This window comes from Labeo rohita, chromosome 9 (genome assembly GCF_022985175.1).
Source record: "Labeo rohita strain BAU-BD-2019 chromosome 9, IGBB_LRoh.1.0, whole genome shotgun sequence".
Lineage (NCBI taxonomy): Eukaryota > Metazoa > Chordata > Actinopteri > Cypriniformes > Cyprinidae > Labeo > Labeo rohita.
The window spans coordinates 28,609,375-28,629,518 of NC_066877.1; the positions used below are offsets into that span (position 1 = coordinate 28,609,375).

Sequence of the window (20,144 nt, forward strand, 5' to 3'; positions counted from 1 at the left end):
TATCATGTTAAATATTAAATAATCACTTTACTTACCTGCAACAAGCTTTGTCCTCACTGGCATTGAAGGTTCACTTGGCTCACCAAAACCAGCCTTATTCTCAGCAGTTACTCTGAATTCATATTCAACTCCCTCTTTTAGCCCTTTCACTTCAAAGTGGAGGTCAGCAATTGTTTTCTTTGATGCACGCATCCATCTCATGCCCTTCTTTTCTTTTCTCTCAACCATGTAGCCTATTATATCACTTCCACCATCATCAGCTGGTCTTTTCCAAGCAATGGTAACAGAATTTCCTCCAACATTTTCAACTTCTGGCTTAGCTGGTGGACCAGGGGGACCTGAAATTATAATATGCCTCTTGAGAATCTTATACACATATCCAGATATTTAGAGGAACAGTAACATATGCAGAGGAACATACACAGTATGGAAATAGTATGAGAGAGTTTTTTTTAAACATACCATAACTATCCACCATTTTCACTGGTTCAGAATGAGAAGCATCACCAGCTCCAGTATTGTTGACAGCAGAAACTCGGAAGATGTACTCATTTCCCTGGATAAGCTTATTGGCAACAAAGTGGCAGTCAATAACATTTTCAGCAAGAATGGTCCAAAGGAGACGACTTGTTTCTCTTTTCTCCAAAGTATAGTATTTAATTGGAGATCCCCCATCCTCATGAGGTGGTGTCCATGTCAAAGTGACCTTTTCAGATGAAATTCCACTTGCTTCAATTGGCCCTGGTGGACCAGGAACATCTAAAATGGTTACCTTTACATTTTCTTCTTTCACACCAAATGGGTTGCTTGCTGTAATTGTGTACTCTCCTGAATCCTTCCTACTTGCATACTTGATAGAAAGAGTAGAAGAAGAAGGTGTAGTTTCTATTTGGCACACATCGGATGGCTTGAAATACTTTCCACCCTTTGACCACACAGAGGTTGGCTGAGGTTTGCCCAGAATGCTTGTTGCAGTAATTACAATAGTATCTCCAGCTCTGACAGTTAGGCCCTCCTTGACTGTTGGATCAATTATAATGGTTGGTGCCGCTGCAAAATAATAACAAACTAATCAGCACAACAATTTTCTTAGGACAGATGAGATGGAATGTCATTTACTCAAGATGTTTGAACTAGAACGAACAACTGAGTCTTACCATATTCATCCATGCACACAAGGGTATCTGTTTGTTCAGAGGGTGGACTTATTGCTCCAGCTGCGTTCTTTGCTCTGATTCTAAATTCATACTTGCAACCCTCTTGCAAGTCTGTTACAGTATATGCACAGTCCACGACATTTACTGTATTAGCCTTCACCCAGACCTTGGCTGGAAGATCACGTCTCTCAACAATGTAACCTGTAAGCCTGTGTCCACCATCATACTGAGGCTCAGTCCACTGAAGTGTTACAGTGCTTCTAGTGATGCTAATCACATCAGGTTTGCCAGGTGCATCTAGTAGGAAATATGTTCAATTATTAGAAATTAACTGTACACAAAGTGGGGTGTATCAAGGGGATACAGCATTTGAAATAAGCTTTACTTACCAATTGCATCCAAGGCAACCATTGGCTCAGTGGCAGGACTTGGTCTGCCAACACCAGCCAGATTAATAGCCATAACTCTGAACTCATATTCTAGACCCTCTGTTAAGCCTGTCACTCTGAAATCTCTCATCTTCAAAGGAGCTGGGTTTGCTCTTCTCCATAACATGCTGTTTCTTTCCTTGAATTCAACATGGTAACCTATAAGCAATAAATAAAAAAATACTGTTGATATATCTATTTGTTGTGGTATTGTTTCACTCCAAACTATATTTCAGTGAAAAGCTTTGTATTGGTGAAAAGGTTGTTGTCTTTAATTGAATCATTTCTGTACCTGTGATTGGTGAGCCTCCAGTTTTCCTTGGGTCAAACCATGCAAGAGTTGCTGAGTCATGACCCATACTCATGACTTGAGGGGGTGGAGGTGCATCTGGAACATCTGATGAAGTAATCATGAGTAAGAAAGTGAGATTTTCACACTTTGATGTTACCTATTGTATCTCAACTATATTGACAATAAATGATTAAAAATCCACTCACTGAATGGATGCTTGGCAACCATAGGGTCTGATTTGAGGCCCTCACCAATTCCATATTTGTTTTCTGCACTAACCCTAAAGATGTATTCTGTTCCCTCATGGAGACCAGTCACTCTGAAAGTGTTAGTGTCCACAGATGAAGACACAGTAACCCACATATTAGTAATCGAATCACGTTTCTCAAGAATGTAGTTGGTAATTTCTGATCCACCATCATCTTTAGGAACACCCCATTTTAAGGTTGCACCATCTGCAGTTACTTCCTTGAACTTTATTGGTGCAGCTGGAATTCCTGGTTTGCCAACAACTCTGACAAAAATTGTGGACTCTTTTGTTCCAGCAGCATTGCGAAGAGTGATGGTGTATTTTGAGGCATCTGTCCTTTGGCAGTCACGTATCAGAAGAGTTGTGTTTACTGCTGTTGATTCTACACACACTCTTCCTGTGTCTGTGAGATTTTCATCCTCTCCCTTCTTCCATGTGACAACAGGGACAGGTTTTCCACTAATAGGAATCTTGAGACGAACGGTGCTTCCTTCTTTTGCTATATAGTTCAAGTTAGGCAACTCTCGCAAGTCACAGCTTGGAGAAACTATAATAATATAGAAAAAAGCAGATTTAAAACACAATATACCAGATAGAGCTCAAGGGCATTTTTAGAAAAATGAGAAAAAATTAGAAATCTCACCATTGACATCTTTTGCAAGCACGGTGAGTTCTTTCACAGGGCCATCACCAGAATCATTTGTTGCTTTAACTCTGTATTTGTATTCCCTTCCTGCAACAAGGTCCTTTGCACTATATTGCATGTTCTTTGATCTAAGAAGCTCCTTCCATTTGTCTTCGCCATTAAGGACCTCTAGCACATATGCAATGATGCGGCTTCCTCCATCGCTCATGGGCTTTTTCCAGGAAAGAGTACAAGAGTCCCTGGTTACCAGCAAGGTCTTGAAGTCCAGAACTGGTCCAGGTTGTTCTGGAAAATATTAAGTTCAGCAATAAAAAATATTAACATTTTATTATAAAACATGCATTAAAATTATTCATAACCAAAAGTGATCTTCACTTACCAGAAGCTCTAACAGCATCCACAGTTTCACATGGCTCACCAGTGCCATACTGATTTCGAGCCAGAACCCTGAAACAGTAAGATCTACCAGCCTCTAAACCATCAATCTTGAAAGATGTTTTAGTGCAAGTGCTTGAAACATTTGACCATGCTTTCCTTTCTGCATCTCTTTTGTCAACAATGTAACCTGTAATCTCACTTCCACCATCAATTAGAGGTGCGTCCCATAGGATGGAGGCACTGTCCTTTGATGTCTCTTTTACCATCAGGTTCAGTGGAGGTCCAGGAGTATCTGTTTAATAAAATTACTTTAGTTAATATAAAATATTAATAATATAAACTATAGCATATAAATATTAAACTGTATATATCCAAATATAAAAGACATCTTGGGACTCACCAATGACCTTGACAATAACTGTGTACATCTTCATTCCGCTTACACTGTCAAGATTCAGAATGTATTTCCCTGCATCATATCTATTGACTTTATCAACATAAACCATTGTATCGGTGTCTGTTGTCTTGATTATGATTCCATGTCTGTCCTTAATGTTGGTGTTCATCTTGGCCCAGGTCACTCTGGGGATTGGTCGACCCTTAATTATGGCATGAAGTTTCATTTTACTGCCAGCCTTCAGCACCACAGTGTCCTTCAGCTCTGCGTCAAGCTCAGCCTCAGGAGCAGCTAGAATAACAGAAAAAATACATTTATATATTTCAGACATTAGTTACACAATATTTTAATTATGTACTTTTATTAACGATGTAAAACTTGGTAAATATTTGTACCAAAAATATCCTTGGCAACATGTTTTTCAGGAACTTCACAAGGCTGGCTGAATCCAACTTTATTTACTGCAGTAACACGAAGTTGGTACTCTGAGTTCTCCAAGAGTCCAGTCACAACATAATTTGTATCCTGAAGGTTCTTGGGTACGTTGCATCTTATCCAGTCTGTTGTATTAGTTCTCTTACATTCAACAAGGTATCCCAAAATTTCACTACCACCATCATTTGCAGGCTTAGTCCAAGTTAGTCTAATGGTGCTGCTGGTCGTGTCTATAACTTTGGGAGAAACGGGTGGGCCTGGAGGATCTGTAAATAAATATAAAGAGGTATTCATGAATGCTTGCGTATATTCCAAGATATAGGAGATATTGTAAACAGATTCTGATACTCACACAACGGATCAAGTGCAGAGGTGGCATTTGATGGTTCACTGGGTTTGCCAAGGCCAGCTTTATTAACAGCAATGACTCTAAACTCATACTGAGCTCCCTCAGAGAGACCTCCAACCTCAAGTGTTCTCTCCAGCAAGGGTTTTCTGTTCAGTTTGGTCCAGGTAATTTCCTTCGTCTCACGTTTCTCAACTATGTATCCAAGGATAGGGGATTTTCCATCATCAGACGGTTCCTTCCAGCTTACAGTCATACGCTCCTTTGTGATGTTTGTAAGGATCGGTGGGTCACATGCTCCAGGAACAGCTGTAAATGACAAATACAATACAACACAGTACAGTACAGCACAGAAATGAGATGCACAAGAAATAAAATACATAGACCAATAGTAAGGTCTTACTGAAGGGGTTCCTTGCAAACACAGGGTCCGATACGATGGCATCACCAGTACCGTAGCGGTTCTCGGCACGAACACGGAACTGATATTCATGCCCCTCAATCAGTCTCTCCACTAAACATTCTTTTGTATCCCCAGTGATTTTTGCAGAAACTTGGGCCCAGTTAGCCCTGCTTGTCTCACGTTTATCAACAACATAATTTATAATTGGAGAACCACCGTCTGAAAGTGGAGCCTCCCAGCTCACCTTGATCTGTTCTGAAAGTACCTCATCAAACTTGATAGAGGCTGGTGGGCCAGGTATATCTGTGTAAGGGGAATGTATGATTATTATTTGGCCAAAAGGAGACATGAATATGCTTTATCTCATCTTAGTGATAAGTTAGCTAAATAATAATAAACAAAAAAAAAAAATACTCACCTAAAACTTTGAGTTGTATTTCTGCAGTTGTAGAACCACTTGGATTTACTGCAAGAATTCCATAACTTCCAGTATGAAGTTTAGTAACTGCATCAAGGCTCAGAGAAAAGAGGTGTCTCTTTTGAGACATCTTAAATTCTTTGTCAGCTTTCAACACTTCTCCATTCTTGCTCCATGTAACCTTGGGCATTGGTTTGCCAAAAACTTCAGCTTCAAGGCAAACATCTGACCCAGCTTTTACTGGCAACATCTTTTTCATCTGTATTGCCAGTTCTATTCTTGGAGGTACTATAGATAAGCAAACATGAGAGAAAATCAGTAAGATAAAAATAGCAACTGATGGCTATTTAGAAAACATTTTAAAATACATTAATAAAACATAAAAATGCTTACCATTTTCTGCAGACACCAGAATGGGGTCAGTGATTTCAGATGGCCTGCTAATGTTAACTGCTGTCTTGGCAATTACTCTAAACTGGTACTTAACACCCTCTTCTAATCCAGGTGCAGTGTACTCCTCACGAGGCACATTCTGACTACTTGTGTTGCAGCGCACCCAAGTGTCTCCTGGAAGCCTCATCGCTTCAACGTAGTATCCAATTATCTTGCTTCCACCATCGTTCTTTGGTTTGGTCCAAACCAATGTAACTGAGTTCTTAGTCACATCAAGCACCTCTGGTTTTCCAGGAGCATCTACAATTAAAAATAAAAGAAAAATATGGAACATGTTCATCTAATAGGCAGACATTTATACCTAAGAATTAATTCTACTTTAGATGCACATACCAACAGGTGTTCTTGCTGTGATGAACTCAGTTTTCTTGCTTGGTTTGCCCTGACCAGCTCGGTTTATAGCAGACACTCTGAAAGTGTATTCCAGACCCTCAATTAGGCCAGCACAAGGATATTCAGTTGTGCGAACAACAGAATCATTAGCCTTAACCCAAAGGAGACTGTTTCTCTCTTTGCGCTCAATGTAGTATCCAGTAACTGGACTGCCACCATCAAACTCAGGCTTATCCCATGCCACAAACATGCAGTCCTTGTTCACTTTGTTGATGCGACAGTTCAAAGGTTCACCGGGAACATCTAAAAAAGATGAAATTGTTAAACACAAACAAACAGGCCACACCATTTTCATCATCATTTGCATGATGGTGACAGATGACACTGATGCTTGTATTTCAACTCACCGAAGGGGAACTTTGCAACCATCCTTTCAGATGTAAGGGGGTCTGAAATACCAAATCTGTTCTCAGCACGAACACGGAAAACATATTCCTTTCCAGGAATAAGCTTTCCGATTCTGCAGCCAGCTTTGCCACAGCTGGAAAGAGCAGTAACCCAGTCACCTCTGCTTACATCACACTTCTCAACCACATAATTAGTGATGTTGCTACCACCATCTTCAGTAGGTTTGTTCCAAGAAAGTGTGCAGGCATCAGAATCTATGTCACTGATCTCAAATGGTGGCTCAGGTGGTCCAGGAATATCTGAGACATAAGAATGTTTGTTGAAAAATTAACTGCATGTTCACATAGTGCATTATTGATGAAGGTAGTAATGGTAAAAATGACATGTTCTAACCTCTGATGATGATTTTCAAAGTCTGGTCAACCTTTCCAGTGCTGTTCTCAGCAACAAGGCTGTATTCACCACTGTCTTGTCTAGAAACATCCTTAATGATGAGCACACACATGTTCTGAGATTTGTGCACAGCAAGACGGCTTGATGGGACTACATTATTTTCTCCCCGTTTCCATTGGCACGTTGGTGCTGGCTTTCCGGATACAAGAGCCTCAACCCTCAGTTTTGCTCCTGCCTTTGCAGTGACAAGCTCAGGCATGATGATTTTGGGCTCCACTGGGAAGACATCACAAGATTAAACAGGTTTTTAGTGAAAGTGTAGTTCAAAATATCTGTGAATTATATATGATTTAATAACTTACACATCTGTTCCTTGATTTCATAAGCTTCTTTGGTCTCTGTGGGAAGACTGGATCCCATGGAGTTTCTTGCTGCCACTCTAAAGCGATATTTTCTTCCCTCCTTTAATCCAGCAACAGAGATGCTCAATCCTTTTACGACTGTGTATGGCGTCCATTCCTCCTTTTTCTCCTTCTTCTCTTCCTCCACCACAGGTTCAGGCGGGGGTGGAGCCACCGGCTCTACACCAGGTTCAGCCTCACCTTCTGTCACCACTGGAATCTTGGGAGGTTTAGGCATTGGAAGCTCAAGATAGTCAATAATGTAGCCATCAATTTTAGCTCCACCATCACGCATTGGTTTCACCCATCCCACAGTTGCACTGTTCTTAGTAATCTCCAGAACATCAACCTTTTGTGGTGGGTCAGGTTTGCCTTGAGGGGAAAGACAATTGTTATAGTAATGCCCTTTCAATAAAATTCTAAAAACCTTTAAAATTGTTCTGACTAAGAATACACTTACTGATAGGATCAGAGGCCAGATAGGATTTTGCTGTAACCCTTGGGACACCGGGACCATACTCATTTACAGCAATGACCCTGAAGTAATACTCTGTTCCTGGGACGAGATTGCTAACTTTAAATGTGGTGTTTTCAACATTAGCTTTTACTGTTGCCCAAGTCTTGCGATCAATTTCTCGTTTTTCAACAATGTAATGAGTGACGTTACTGCCACCATCAATTTCAGGTGGAGACCATGTGAGGTTGCAAGATGACATTGTGACGTCAGAAACCTCAAGACCAACAACAGGTCCAGGTGTATCTGTTTTTAAAATAAAAATATACATTTATATACATTTGAATGAAAAGTTAGATATTTTAGGATAGACATTTTAAGTAATATATAAATGTATTTAAAATTTATATATTTTCATCTGTTTCAGTCATGCAATTTTTTTTTCCACTTACCAAGTACTTTGACATTCACAAACACTGCCTTCTCTCCAGCTGGACTGGATACAGTCAGTGAATATTTGCCTGAATCATCACGAGTGGTTTCAGAGATAACAAGGAATGTCATAGTGTCAATGAGATCAACATGGCCCTTCTGAACAACATTATCTTTTCCCATTCTCCTCCATAAGACCTTGGGAGCAGGTCTGCCTCTGATTGTTGCAACTAATCTTATTGGGCAGCCAGCTCTAATAGTCAGACCTTTCTTCAGTTCTGCATCCAAATCAATCTCGGGAGCCTCTGAAGATTGTGGAAAAAAATGGATAAAAACACAAGGAATTAGGAAAGGAGTGTTGCTGATAAAGTTTAAAAGTAGTCTATGAAAACTCACCCAGGACTTCTCTTGGTGTCACAGCTGGTCCAAGATTAGTTGGCTGACTTAAGCCAACCTGATTTTGGGCAGAAACACGGAATTCATATTCAAGCTTCTCATCCAGGCTTGAGACTGTAAATTCTGTTCCGATCAACTGGGCAGCAACATTGCATCTTTTCCAGCCTTCATCTCCCTTCTTGCCTGTTCCCTTTACTCTTAGCTCAACGACATATCCAATAAGAGGAGCACCTCCATCATATGTAGGCTTTGTCCATGCAAGAGTAATTGATGTCTTTGAGCTGTCAGCCACCTTTAGGTTACCAACAGGGCCAGGAGGCTCTGCAAATTGAAAAACAAAGAAAAAATGTTGCTGTAATGTCACTACTAAACAAACATTTTACCAAAAATTTTACTGTAATTGGACATACCAACTGGATCTCTTGCAGTGAATGATCTGGATGGCTTGCTTGCATCACCAACTCCAATTTCATTTTCAGCTTTGACACGGAACTGGTATTCATGATTAGGCAGTAAACCTGTAACAGTCATCTGTGTCCCTGCAATTGGGGACTTAACAACAGGGGCCCATCGAATGGCATGCTCTTCTTTTTTCTCAAGAATATAACCAGTTATAGGTTTTCCGCCATCAAAATCAGGAGAGCACCACATAACAACCATTTCTTCTTTTGTAATTTTGGTAACTTCTGGAGCATCAGGTGCACCTGGTCTGCTAAACTGGGTCCTGGCAACAATGGACTCGGTTTCAACAGCAGGGCCAGCACCCATCTTGTTCTCAGCTCTCACTCGGAAGATGTATTCATTTCCTTCGATAAGGCGAGTAACTTTAGCTGAATTGGTAATAACTGCTGCTGAATGAATTGACCATACACCTCTCTTTGTCTCACATTTTTCTATGATGTAGTTATAGATCTCACAACCACCATCATCTTCTGGTATCTCCCATGTAAGCTTACATCTGTCCACAGAGATGTCTGACACTTTCAGGTTTCTAATAGGGCCTGGTCTGTCAAGAACATTCACCTTGGCCTCAGCAGAGCAGGTTCCAGCAGAATTTGTTGCAGTAATGATGTATTTTCCAGTATCTCCACGTTTTGAATTTGTGAGCAGGAATTTTGTGAAGTTGGTGCCAGTTTCAACTTGTACTCTTGGGCTTTTGGTGATATCTGCAGTGTCACCTTCTTTGGACCATTTTACTTCAGGCTGAGGTTTGCCTATAAGCTCTGCCTCAATTGGAATGGCATCTCCAGCTTTGACAACGAGAACACCCACCAGTTTGACTTTGAGCTCTGGCTGTACAAGTTCCTCCTTTACAAGAACTTCAGCTGTTGTCACCCAGTTACTCTCTCCTCCCTCGTTCTTTGTTTGAACTCTAAATTGATAAATTTGGTTCTCAATGCATCTGTCAGCCATGAAATAGGTTTCCTTTATAGCACCTTTGTGTAATCTTTCCCATTCATCTGCTTCTTTAGGCTTCTTTTCAATGTGGTAAGCAAGGTTACGACTACCACCATCGTATTCTGGTTTCTTCCATTTGAGAAAGACAAACGTCTTGCCGATTTCAGCGATTTGGAAGTTCTCTGGCTCACCAGGTTTCTCAACTGGATCAACAGCAAGGACTGGTGCTTTTGTTTCTGTTGGTGGACCAGCTCCAATTTTATTCTCTGCACTTACACGGAAGAAATATTCACAATTCTCTACAAGTGGAGCTTTTATAAGTCGTTTGGTGCAGTCAGAAGAAACAACTGTCCATCCTCTTTGACTTGGTTGTCTGCACTCAATTATGTAATTAGTAATTTCAGTTCCACCGTTATCCTCTGGATTTTCCCAAGAAACCATACACGAATCTTTAGTCACATAAGCAACCTTCAAATTCTGACAGGCTCCTGGAATATCAAGTACATTGACAATTATAGTAGCTTGTGCTTGGCCACTGCTATTCTTTGCTTGAATTGCATATTTTCCATAATCAGCTCTGACTGCTTCCTGAATTACCAGCTCAACAAGAGGGAAGTTATTGTTCATCTCAGTGCGTTTATCTCTGCCCAAAACTCTTGCGTCTTTAGTCCAAGTGATTTCAGGGTCAGGTCTGCCCTTAACACGGGTTACAAGGTTGATGATTTGCCCTGCTCTAACTGTAAGTAGGTCACGGCAAGCAACATCAACAGTTACATCCGGGGGAACAAGAATGTCTTTGGCAAGCACAGTTTCTGTGAGTTCTCTTGGCTCACCATCTCCAACCTTGTTTGAGGCTTTAATACGAAATCTGTACTCAGTGCCTTCACTAAGTCCAGGTACTCTAAATGCACAAAACTTGATTAGATCCTTATTTATTCTTTCCCACTGTGCAGTACCTGATTTCTGGCATTCAACAACATAGCCGAGGATGGGGCTGCCACCATCTCTGGAAGGTTTGGTCCATACCAAATCTGCATATGACTTGCTCCAGTCCTTCAGCTTAATGTTACTTGGAGGCCCCGGAGGAGTAATTGGACGTTTAGCTTTCACTGGGTCTGATGGATATGAAGGCTCACTCACACCAGCAACATTTTCAGCAAAGATTCTGAATTCATAGCTGTTGCCCTCAAACAGACCACAGACCCTGTATCTTACATCCAAGACTGGTGTTTTATTGACACGAATCCATTTACCAGTCATCTCCCTGCGCTCAACAATGTAGCCACTCACAGGGCTTCCACCATCAGTTTCTGGTTCAGTCCATGACACTGTTACAGCATTTTCTGTTATGTCAGAACATGCTGGTTGGCCAGGAGGACCTGGTGGATTAAACATATGCTTGGCAATAGTGGGAGGACTTTCAAGGCTAGCACCAATGCCAATTTTATTCTCAGCACGTACACGTACAATATATTCACGTCCTTTCTCCAAACGTGGGACTTTGGCCTTTGTGCTTAAGCTTCCAGAACTCACAACTGACCACGGCTCCCAAGGCTTCTTGACATCCTTCTTCTCTACAATATAGCTCATCAAAGGTGTGCCACCATCATCTTTTGGTGCACGCCACTGGATTATCATATGATCAGGAGTAACCTCAAGGATATTTACAGGACCAACTGGAGCAGATGGAACATCAAGGACTGTAACATGTAGAGCAACAGACTTGCTTCCAGCAGGGTTTGCCACAGTAAGACCATACTCTCCACTGTCAGTCCTGACACATTCACTAATGGTCAAGATGGTTGAATTTCCTTCAGTAACAATCTTAAATTTGCCTTCAGTTTTAAGCTCATTCCCTTCACTTTGCCACTTGGGTGTTGGAGTTGGGATTCCTTGCATGACCGCTGGGAGAACGATTGTACTGCCAGCTTTCACAACAAGACCCTCAATAAGTTTCACGTCAACTTCAATAGTTGGAGCCACTGAAAAAAAAAAAATTAATTAATCTTGAGCATAATAAAATGTAATATGTTATCAGTCATTTTTCCTATAATGTAATGTAATATAATGTAATGTAATATAATATAATATAATATAGTGTAAGCCTTACAGGTTTTTTCCTGGCAGGTGATTGGCACACTGGTGTCTGGTCGGCTAATGCCAATTGCATTTTGTGATTTTACACGGAATCTGTAAGTTTTGCCCTCCACAAGTCCAGTAACATGGCACTGAGGATTGCTGACGGTCTTGAAGGGCACCCAGTCGGCAGCACCTTCTTCTTGATACTCAACAATAAATCCGGTGACCTCACTTCCACCTGTACGATCAGGCCACTCCCACTGAAGCCATACTTCAGTTTTTTCTGCATCCACATGATGCAGATTCTTGGGTGGACCAGGAGGATCTTTAGGTAAAAATATACAAATTAATTTAACAGACTAGTATAAAAAGTCAAGCCTTTAAAAGTAATACTATAATTAATACTTACAAAGTGGATCAACTGCCTTGGTGGGCTTAGTGGTTTCAACAAATGCACTTCTACCAAACTGATTCTCAGCTGCAACTCTAAAGAGATACTGAATTCCCTCCATCAGATACTGAGCCATAATGCTAAGCTTTTTAGATGCAGCACAAACTGGAACCCAGTTCTCAGCTGCTACGTCTTTCTTTTGCACAACATAGTGGGAGATCACGGCACCACCGTCATCTTCTGGCTTTTGCCATGTCAGGTAAGCTGACTCACTTGTGACTTCAGAGATTTTAATATTCCTTGGTGGCCCAGGTTTATCTAAAAAAAAAAAAAAAAAAAAAAAATTAATCAATAAAGAAATTATCTAGATATCCAGTTAATTATAGACAATGTGTGTACTGTTAAATGGTGTTCTTAAAACATTCATACCAAGAGCAAGAACAGTGCAGGTAGCAGATTTCGTTCCAGCTGCATTCTGAACAGTGATGGTATAATTGCCACAGTCAGCACGGGTACACTTCTTAATGTGAAGTTTGCTTCCACTTGCTGTGACCTCAATAAGACAATGAGCAGGAACTTCACCATCATTCTTTTTCCAAGAGACAGTGGGAATTGGCATGCCCTTAAATTTGGCACTAAGTGTGATGTCTGTCCCAACCATGGCAAGGTGGTCACGTGCCATATTGGCATCTAACAGCAACTCTGGCTCCTCTGCATGAGAATTGAGATTAGAAGGATATGAATTAATATTTTTTTACCTTCCAGTATGTCAACAACATACATCCAGTTAAATATGTGTAATTATAAAACAATGGAAACCTTTCAACATTACTGTTTTCTGAATATGTAAACAAAAAGGAAGAAATTACCAAGTCTGTCATGAACTTTCACTGGTTCCTTCACATAAGCAGGCTCAGATTTTCCAGCTGCATTCACAGCCATAATTCTGAATTGGAACTCTCCACCTTCTGGTAGATTTGTCACAACAAACTTTGTGTCTGGGCATGACTCAGGAGTTTCATTTGCCTGGATCCATTCGATTGCACCTGGTTTCTGATACTCAATCAAGTAACCAAATATTTTTCCTTTACCGTCATGGCGAGGAACACGCCATGACAGACTTACAGAATCTTTAGTCTTGTCAACAGCTTCAGGCAAAACAGGTGGGCTTGGCTTAACTATTAAAAAACAAGTAAATAAAGAATTATCAAAAGTACTGCTTTTTAATATACATTAAGAAAAAGAAATAATCAAAACATGAAGACTTACCAATGGGATCCTTAGCAAGAATGGGTTTACTGGGAGGGCTAGGATCTCCAATGCCAATTTCATTCTCTGCCATTACACGGAATTCATATTCACAACCATCAACGAGGTCTTGCACCCTATACTGTGTAGCAGGGTAGATTGGATCTCTGGTTACACGAGACCATCTCTTAGCTGAGGGTTCCTTTCTCTCCAATATATAGTTTGTGATGGGCTTTCCACCATCACGAGGACGGTTCCAAATCACAAATGCTGAATCATGGAAGACGTCTTTTACAGTGGGTGTCTCAGGTGCTTCAGGTACCCCTGTAATAAGGTGAATGATGTCAGGAACAAAACATACAATTTTTACAGCTTCAATGGACAGTTTGTGTGTGTGTGTGTTTACATACTGAATAGATCTTTAGCTTTCATCTCCTCTGACTCTAGTGGGTCACTTATGCCATACATGTTCTCAGCACTAATTCTTAGGATGTATTCACGGCCCTCTACAAGCTTTGGTACTTTGCAGTGGGTTTTTGTGCTGGCAGATGTGACAGTTGTCCACATGTCCCTGTTAACATCTCTCTTCTCAATGATGTAGTTAGAAATTTCAAATCCACCATCATCAAGAGGGGGCTTCCAAGAAATAACCATGTGATCTCTGTGAACTTCCTCAAATACAACTGGGCCCTCTGGAGGCGATGGTCGATCTAAAAATGCACAAAATATACATTTTAAGATAGGTCCAAAATATGTATTTATAGTCATCGTATTAGTTTGGTAAACTTTTGTCTTGTTTCATGAGACTTACCTGCAACTATGACATTACAAATGCCTTTACGAGCACCAGTACAGTTTTCAACTGTCACACAGTATTTGCCACTGTGTCTACGCTGAGCTTTAATAATACCCAGGCACATTGTTGTAGTAGTATTTTTGAACATGATGTGGTCATCTGCTTTTAGTTCCTTGTCATCTCTTGACCAGGTGACAGATGGGGCTGGTTTTCCAGTATACCGCCCCTGGAGTGCACAGCTTTCTCCAACACGAACAATAACCTTATCACGGAAGTCCAGCTCAATTGTAGGGGGCTCTAAAATAGGAAAAGGAAAAAAAGAATCACATCATGAACATAATTAACACTTAGATAATAGTGAAAAAAGTGTAAAAGTGTAGTAAAAGTGTAATGTGGTGTACCAAATGAGGAACAGTTGAAGAATTGAAAAACACTCACCAAGTTCATCTTTACAAGTAATTGGCTTAGTGGAGAAGGATGGTTTGCCTGGACCAACTTCATTCACTGCAATGGCACGGAATTCATAGGTGTCGCCTTCACGAAGACCATCGTAAGTGTATTTCCTATCCATCAGTGTCTCTTTGGTCAGTCTGACAAACTTGTCTTTGCCAATCATGCGAGCCTCAAGAATATAGGATATCACCTCAGACCCTCCATCATACTTAGGTGGCTTCCAGGCCACACTGATATAGTCTTTGGTGATGGCAGTCACCTCAAGATCTTGAGGACGGTCTGGAACATCTAGTCAAAAAGAGATCAAATGATGATTAGCTACCATCAGTGCATAATTTTATTTTACAGTTGCATTAATTGGTTGTATAGTTTCAAAATAGTTTAAAACCAGGAAAAAATAAAGATACTTACTAATACGATCTTTAATCACAATTTCGCATGCTGTCTGGCAAAAAGGACCTACTCCAATTGCATTTTCAGCTGCAACTCTGAAGAAATACGCCTTTTTAAGCACCAGATTATTTACTATAGCATTTTGTCTGCCAGCTGTATAGGAGCAAGATGTCCAAGCCTTGTGATCAGCTTCACGCTTCTCAATTATGTAGTTGGAGATGGCAGATCCACCATCATCATCAGGGAAAAACCAGTTCAGCTTGCATGAGTCACTCGTAAGGTTTTCTGCTGTAAATGGTGCCCCCACTGGACCAGGGATATCTGAGGTAGCAAAATAAGATAAGAAACTGTCAGTTCTCTAATGTAGCTATTTCACAGTAATGTATAGATTATTTGTTCCTGATAATTCTCACTTACCAACAACGTCAACAATAATAGACTTCTTTACTTCTCCTCCATCATTCTTGGCTGTTATTGTATAAACACCTCGTTGTGCCCTATTGCAATCCTTTATTACCATTGAACAGCTGATTGCGGTGGTTTCAATAACAGCATCTGATGGGACTGGATAGCCATCTCTGCTCCATGTTATCACAGGCGGAGGTTGTCCTGACACATAAGCGATGATACGAATAACACCTCCTGCATGAATAACCATCTTCTCCTTTACTGAAATGTCCAGCTCAAGGACTGGCAAAACTGAAATGGCAAAACAAATTTTCATTAAATTCATATTGCATGTAAATCCTTTGTATTTTCCCCCCACACAAGCAATAAAATAACACTTCATTTAGAGAAAGTTGAATCACTGAGACTTGCCTATCCGGTCCTTCATTTCAAGAGCATCAGCAACTTCACCTGGTTCACTCAGACCAGCAGCATTCAATGCCAAAACTCTAAACTTATAAAATGCATTCTCTTTCAGTCCAGTGACCACCAGTTTAGTTCCTCTAACTTCCTTGTCTTTGGCCTGGAACGGAAGGAAGATTTTTTTTGTAATGCATAAAGCGTGTTTTGCTGAAATGTAAATATTTGAGTATACTTAAATCTTATACAAACCTTAACCCATGCTTCTGTGCCCTCCTCTTTGTATTCAACCTGGTAGCCTATTATCTTTGAACCTCCATCCTTCAACGGCGGAATCCATTCCAAGTCTGCTGTAGTCTTAGTCCAGTCTGTGACTTTTGGGGTTGGTGGCGAAGGAGGAGCTACAAGAAAACAGATTTGTTATAAGTCTCTTTTACTAAAAAAAAATTATATGCCATTGAATCTCACACAGTGTTGTTTTCCTACCTATTGGTTCTCTAGCAAATGTTGGATCAGATGGCTCACTTGGAGGTCCACATCCTGCTGCATTAATTGCAGTCACACGGAACAAATACTGAGATCCCTCAATGAGCCCCGTGACTCTGTGTGATATACCAAGTGGCATGGGCCTGACTGGATCACGAGTTACTCTGTTCCAGCGTTTAGATGTGGTTTCTTTACGCTCAAGCCAGTAGCCTGTGATTGGAGTGCCTCCATCTGAGTCTGGCTCTTCCCAGTTCACAGTCATGGAGTCTATTGTGATGCTAGAGAGTGTTGGCTTGTCACACTGGCCAGGTGGCACTAAAAAATAGACATAAAATAACATCATTGTTATCAAGTGAAATAAATGTGATCTAAACATATAACATGTCTCTACGTAGATAAACTTTAAATATGTAAAAGAATACTTACAGAACACATCTCTGGCTACTTCAGGTTCACTATCAAGAGGATCACCAACGCCATATTTGTTTTGAGCCCTAATCCTGAAAACGTACTCATGGCCTGGCATTAGATTCTCGACCGTGAATATTCTCTCTTTGGGTTCACTAGTGACAGGTATCCAAGACTTCCTGTTGGCAACACGTCTCTCAATAGTGTAGTTTGTAATTTTGGAGCCACCATCATCCTTAGGAGGCAGCCATGACAGGGTTATCTGTTCAGCACGAATGTCCTCAAACTTGATGGGTGCAGATGGAGCCCCAGGACGCCCTGTTTAAATGAAGAAAGAATTATGTTACTTCTAATAACAACACCTACATCTTTTCATATGAAAAAAATTGAAATTTACCTAGAACATTAAGCCTCATTTCTTTGGAAGCGGTGCCAAGGCTGTTGCTAGCAGTAAGAGTAAAGAGGCCTGTATCTGAGCGTTTGCCCTGCTGGATCAGCAGTGTGCAGCTATCATCAGACACAAGTTTGTTGATGTGCTCATCATACTCAACATCAACCTTGTTTTCACTTTTGTGAGGAGGAGCCTTCTGCCATGTGAGTGTTGGAAATGGACAGCCCTTAATCTTAGCAACAATATGAATATCTGTGCCCTGTTCAACCTCCATGAATTCTGGAAGCTCAATGAAAGGTGCCCCTAAAAGAGAAAGGAAGAAAGATGAATTGTACACCACGCAACCCAAATTCACTGAATTCCTTTATGTGTGTTGCTTTGTACGCACTGTTCTGGTCCTTAATAATGATGGGTCCTGCTGTAGAGGATGGTCTACTGGCACCAACCTCATTCACAGCCTTAACACGAAATTCATATTCAGCACCCTGGTGGAGATCCTCCACTTGGAAAGTGGTGGTATCAATATCACGGCGGTTGCACTGTCTCCAGGACTCTTGCTGGTTTCCACTGCTATCCCACCACAGACGCTCAACATTGTAGTGAGTAACAGGTGCACCACCATCATTCTTTGGTGGCTTCCATGTTAGAGTCACAATGCCCTTGGACACATCAATGATTTTGACTCTTGTGGGAGGATCAGGAGGATCTGCAAAAATTAAGTGTTTCAAATAGTCAGGATAGACTGTATTTAAACATTCTTAATGACAGACTCGTTTACAAAATATACTTACGAATAGGATCTCTGGCTTTAGTTCGCTGAATGGTTGCGATATGAGGTCCCAAACCAAAGCGATTCTCAGCTCTGACACGGAACAAATATTCTTGTCCTTCAATGAGGTCTGGCACAACTAAAGACTGTGTTGCGCAAGCTGGGTTGACCTTAGTCCAAGCCTTTCCTTCAACAGTCTTTTTCTCAACAAAGTAGCTCTTGATTCTGTCACCCCCATCACAGCTGGGTGGTTTCCAGGTTAGTCTACATGTTCCACGTGTGATGTCACTGACTTTGAGATCTTTCGGGGCTCCAGGCAAATCTAGATAAAAGAGACATTATTTAATGAAACTACTACTGTTTCAGGTTGTGATGTTTTGTATTTTAAATATAATGTTGCTTACCAAGTACATTCACGCGCACTTTAACGTTTTTGGTGCCAGCCTGGTTGCTGGCAGTGATGATGTATCGCCCAGAGTGGTTTAACTTACATTCAGGGATTGTCACTACTGATGTTGTATCACTGGATGATATCTGCAGAGTTTAAATGTAAAATGTATTATTTGAATAATCCATGTTTGTTTGGACTTAACAGTGTGTTTTGAAATAAATGTTAATAATCCTACCTCTGAATCCTTTGGCAAATTGTGACGCTCATTCTTTTTCTCTGTTGGGGCAGTTCCATCAAAGTCCCATGTGACATTTGGAATAGGTTTACCAGAAATGATGGCTGGAATCTTGATGGTTGTTCCAGCGCGGCAATTCAGAAGCTCATGAGCTGTGACCTCCAGGGTGATGACAGGTTCCTCTGTGAACATGTTGAGCAACACATATATCTTTAATCATATATAACTTTCTCGATGTATGTATCAACTATTATTATTGCAACACATCTACACAAAAGTAAGGCTTACCCAGAATATCTTGTACAATGACATCGGCAGATCTGGGACTTGGCTCAGATTCACCAGCAGCATTGACAGCAACAATCCTGAACCTGCATTTCTTATTCTCTTTAAGCTCTGACACAGTATATGAATTGGTTAGGATCAGCTTATCTGGTGTATTGATCCTTCTCCACTCATGTGAACCTTCATCCTGAACTTCAACAATGTAACCCTTTACTGGACTTCCTCCATCTTTTTCGGGTGGGGTCCAGGAAAGACTCACACTGCTTGTGGTTTTGTCTTTTATTTCAGGTGCTGGTGGTTGACTTGGTGGGTCTACAAGTAACATTTAAGAATGCAAAGTTTAATTTGTTAGAACCTGGAATTCATAAACCTTTCAACATAAGAAATACTACTTACTTCTTGGATCAAGCGCAAACACACACTCTGTTGCTTCACTTGGAGGTCCAACGCCAGCTGCATTCTGAGCCATCACACGGAACTGGTACTCTAAACCCTCAATAAGGTGGAGCACATTGTATTCCAGGCCCTTGACTGCTGGTTTTGTTACTGGAGCTCTGTTAACACGACTCCAGTATACAGCTCCTCTCTCTCTCTTTTCAAGCCAGTAGCCTTGAATGGTTGAGCCACCATTGTCTTTTGGAGGCTCCCAAGTGACCACCATGGATGAACGAGTGTGACTAACAATTCTTGGCCTCTGGGGTGGCCCAGGAAGACCAAATGGATCTTTGAGTACAACCTTTTCTGATTCACAACCATCACTGACCCCATACTTATTCTCAGCTTTGATCTGGAACTGGTAGGTACCATAGGCCTCCAACTTGTACACCTGCAGAAGGGAATTAAAACACATTTAGAGCATTTAAAAGCACATACCTCAGTCTCATTCTAAAAAGTACTGTCTCATGTTAATATGTATTAATAATATATATATATATATATATATTAACCCCATAACGTCTGTCTATGACGCAGCATGTCAACTGTTCCCAGTCAGACTTCTTTTTGCTGGCATCTCTCTTCTCAATGATGTAGTTAGTGAGGTCGCTTCCACCATTGTCCTCTGGAGCGTCCCAGGTAAGGTAGCAGGATTCAGCTTTGATGTCAGACACCACAATGTTTCTTGGTGGCAATGGGCGATCTACCGAAACAACAACGCCACAGTTAGGACATCCCTTCAATGCATTCTAAATATAA

At 40.9% G+C, this 20,144-nt stretch overlaps 1 protein-coding gene across 2 annotated transcripts in view; it reads right to left on the reverse strand.

Annotated features, from left to right (window-relative positions):
- Positions 1 to 20,144, reverse strand: part of LOC127170397 (titin) — a 74,295-nt gene that overhangs the window by 42,920 nt on the left and 11,231 nt on the right. For both annotated transcript variants that reach the window (XM_051118264.1, XM_051118263.1), the window contains exons 32-75: positions 19,898 to 20,088; positions 19,347 to 19,776; positions 18,954 to 19,262; positions 18,666 to 18,847; positions 18,444 to 18,573; positions 18,062 to 18,361; positions 17,659 to 17,976; positions 17,277 to 17,573; positions 16,898 to 17,197; positions 16,472 to 16,786; positions 16,238 to 16,386; positions 15,998 to 16,148; positions 15,596 to 15,877; positions 15,197 to 15,499; positions 14,771 to 15,073; positions 14,348 to 14,629; positions 13,947 to 14,246; positions 13,558 to 13,860; positions 13,158 to 13,466; positions 12,718 to 12,999; positions 12,307 to 12,606; positions 11,929 to 12,222; positions 8,831 to 11,800; positions 8,421 to 8,741; positions 8,045 to 8,329; positions 7,599 to 7,898; positions 7,100 to 7,510; positions 6,738 to 7,013; positions 6,344 to 6,643; positions 5,937 to 6,239; positions 5,544 to 5,843; positions 5,151 to 5,438; positions 4,733 to 5,035; positions 4,336 to 4,638; positions 3,944 to 4,249; positions 3,552 to 3,839; positions 3,153 to 3,443; positions 2,771 to 3,058; positions 2,084 to 2,674; positions 1,878 to 1,982; positions 1,547 to 1,744; positions 1,158 to 1,454; positions 463 to 1,050; positions 36 to 338 (exon numbers count right to left, since the gene is read on the reverse strand). In XM_051118264.1, coding sequence (XP_050974221.1) covers positions 36 to 338; positions 463 to 1,050; positions 1,158 to 1,454; positions 1,547 to 1,744; positions 1,878 to 1,982; positions 2,084 to 2,674; positions 2,771 to 3,058; positions 3,153 to 3,443; positions 3,552 to 3,839; positions 3,944 to 4,249; positions 4,336 to 4,638; positions 4,733 to 5,035; positions 5,151 to 5,438; positions 5,544 to 5,843; positions 5,937 to 6,239; positions 6,344 to 6,643; positions 6,738 to 7,013; positions 7,100 to 7,510; positions 7,599 to 7,898; positions 8,045 to 8,329; positions 8,421 to 8,741; positions 8,831 to 11,800; positions 11,929 to 12,222; positions 12,307 to 12,606; positions 12,718 to 12,999; positions 13,158 to 13,466; positions 13,558 to 13,860; positions 13,947 to 14,246; positions 14,348 to 14,629; positions 14,771 to 15,073; positions 15,197 to 15,499; positions 15,596 to 15,877; positions 15,998 to 16,148; positions 16,238 to 16,386; positions 16,472 to 16,786; positions 16,898 to 17,197; positions 17,277 to 17,573; positions 17,659 to 17,976; positions 18,062 to 18,361; positions 18,444 to 18,573; positions 18,666 to 18,847; positions 18,954 to 19,262; positions 19,347 to 19,776; positions 19,898 to 20,088 — 15,645 coding nt within the window. The remainder of the gene's footprint in view (positions 1 to 35; positions 339 to 462; positions 1,051 to 1,157; positions 1,455 to 1,546; positions 1,745 to 1,877; positions 1,983 to 2,083; positions 2,675 to 2,770; positions 3,059 to 3,152; positions 3,444 to 3,551; positions 3,840 to 3,943; positions 4,250 to 4,335; positions 4,639 to 4,732; positions 5,036 to 5,150; positions 5,439 to 5,543; positions 5,844 to 5,936; positions 6,240 to 6,343; positions 6,644 to 6,737; positions 7,014 to 7,099; positions 7,511 to 7,598; positions 7,899 to 8,044; positions 8,330 to 8,420; positions 8,742 to 8,830; positions 11,801 to 11,928; positions 12,223 to 12,306; positions 12,607 to 12,717; positions 13,000 to 13,157; positions 13,467 to 13,557; positions 13,861 to 13,946; positions 14,247 to 14,347; positions 14,630 to 14,770; positions 15,074 to 15,196; positions 15,500 to 15,595; positions 15,878 to 15,997; positions 16,149 to 16,237; positions 16,387 to 16,471; positions 16,787 to 16,897; positions 17,198 to 17,276; positions 17,574 to 17,658; positions 17,977 to 18,061; positions 18,362 to 18,443; positions 18,574 to 18,665; positions 18,848 to 18,953; positions 19,263 to 19,346; positions 19,777 to 19,897; positions 20,089 to 20,144) is intronic.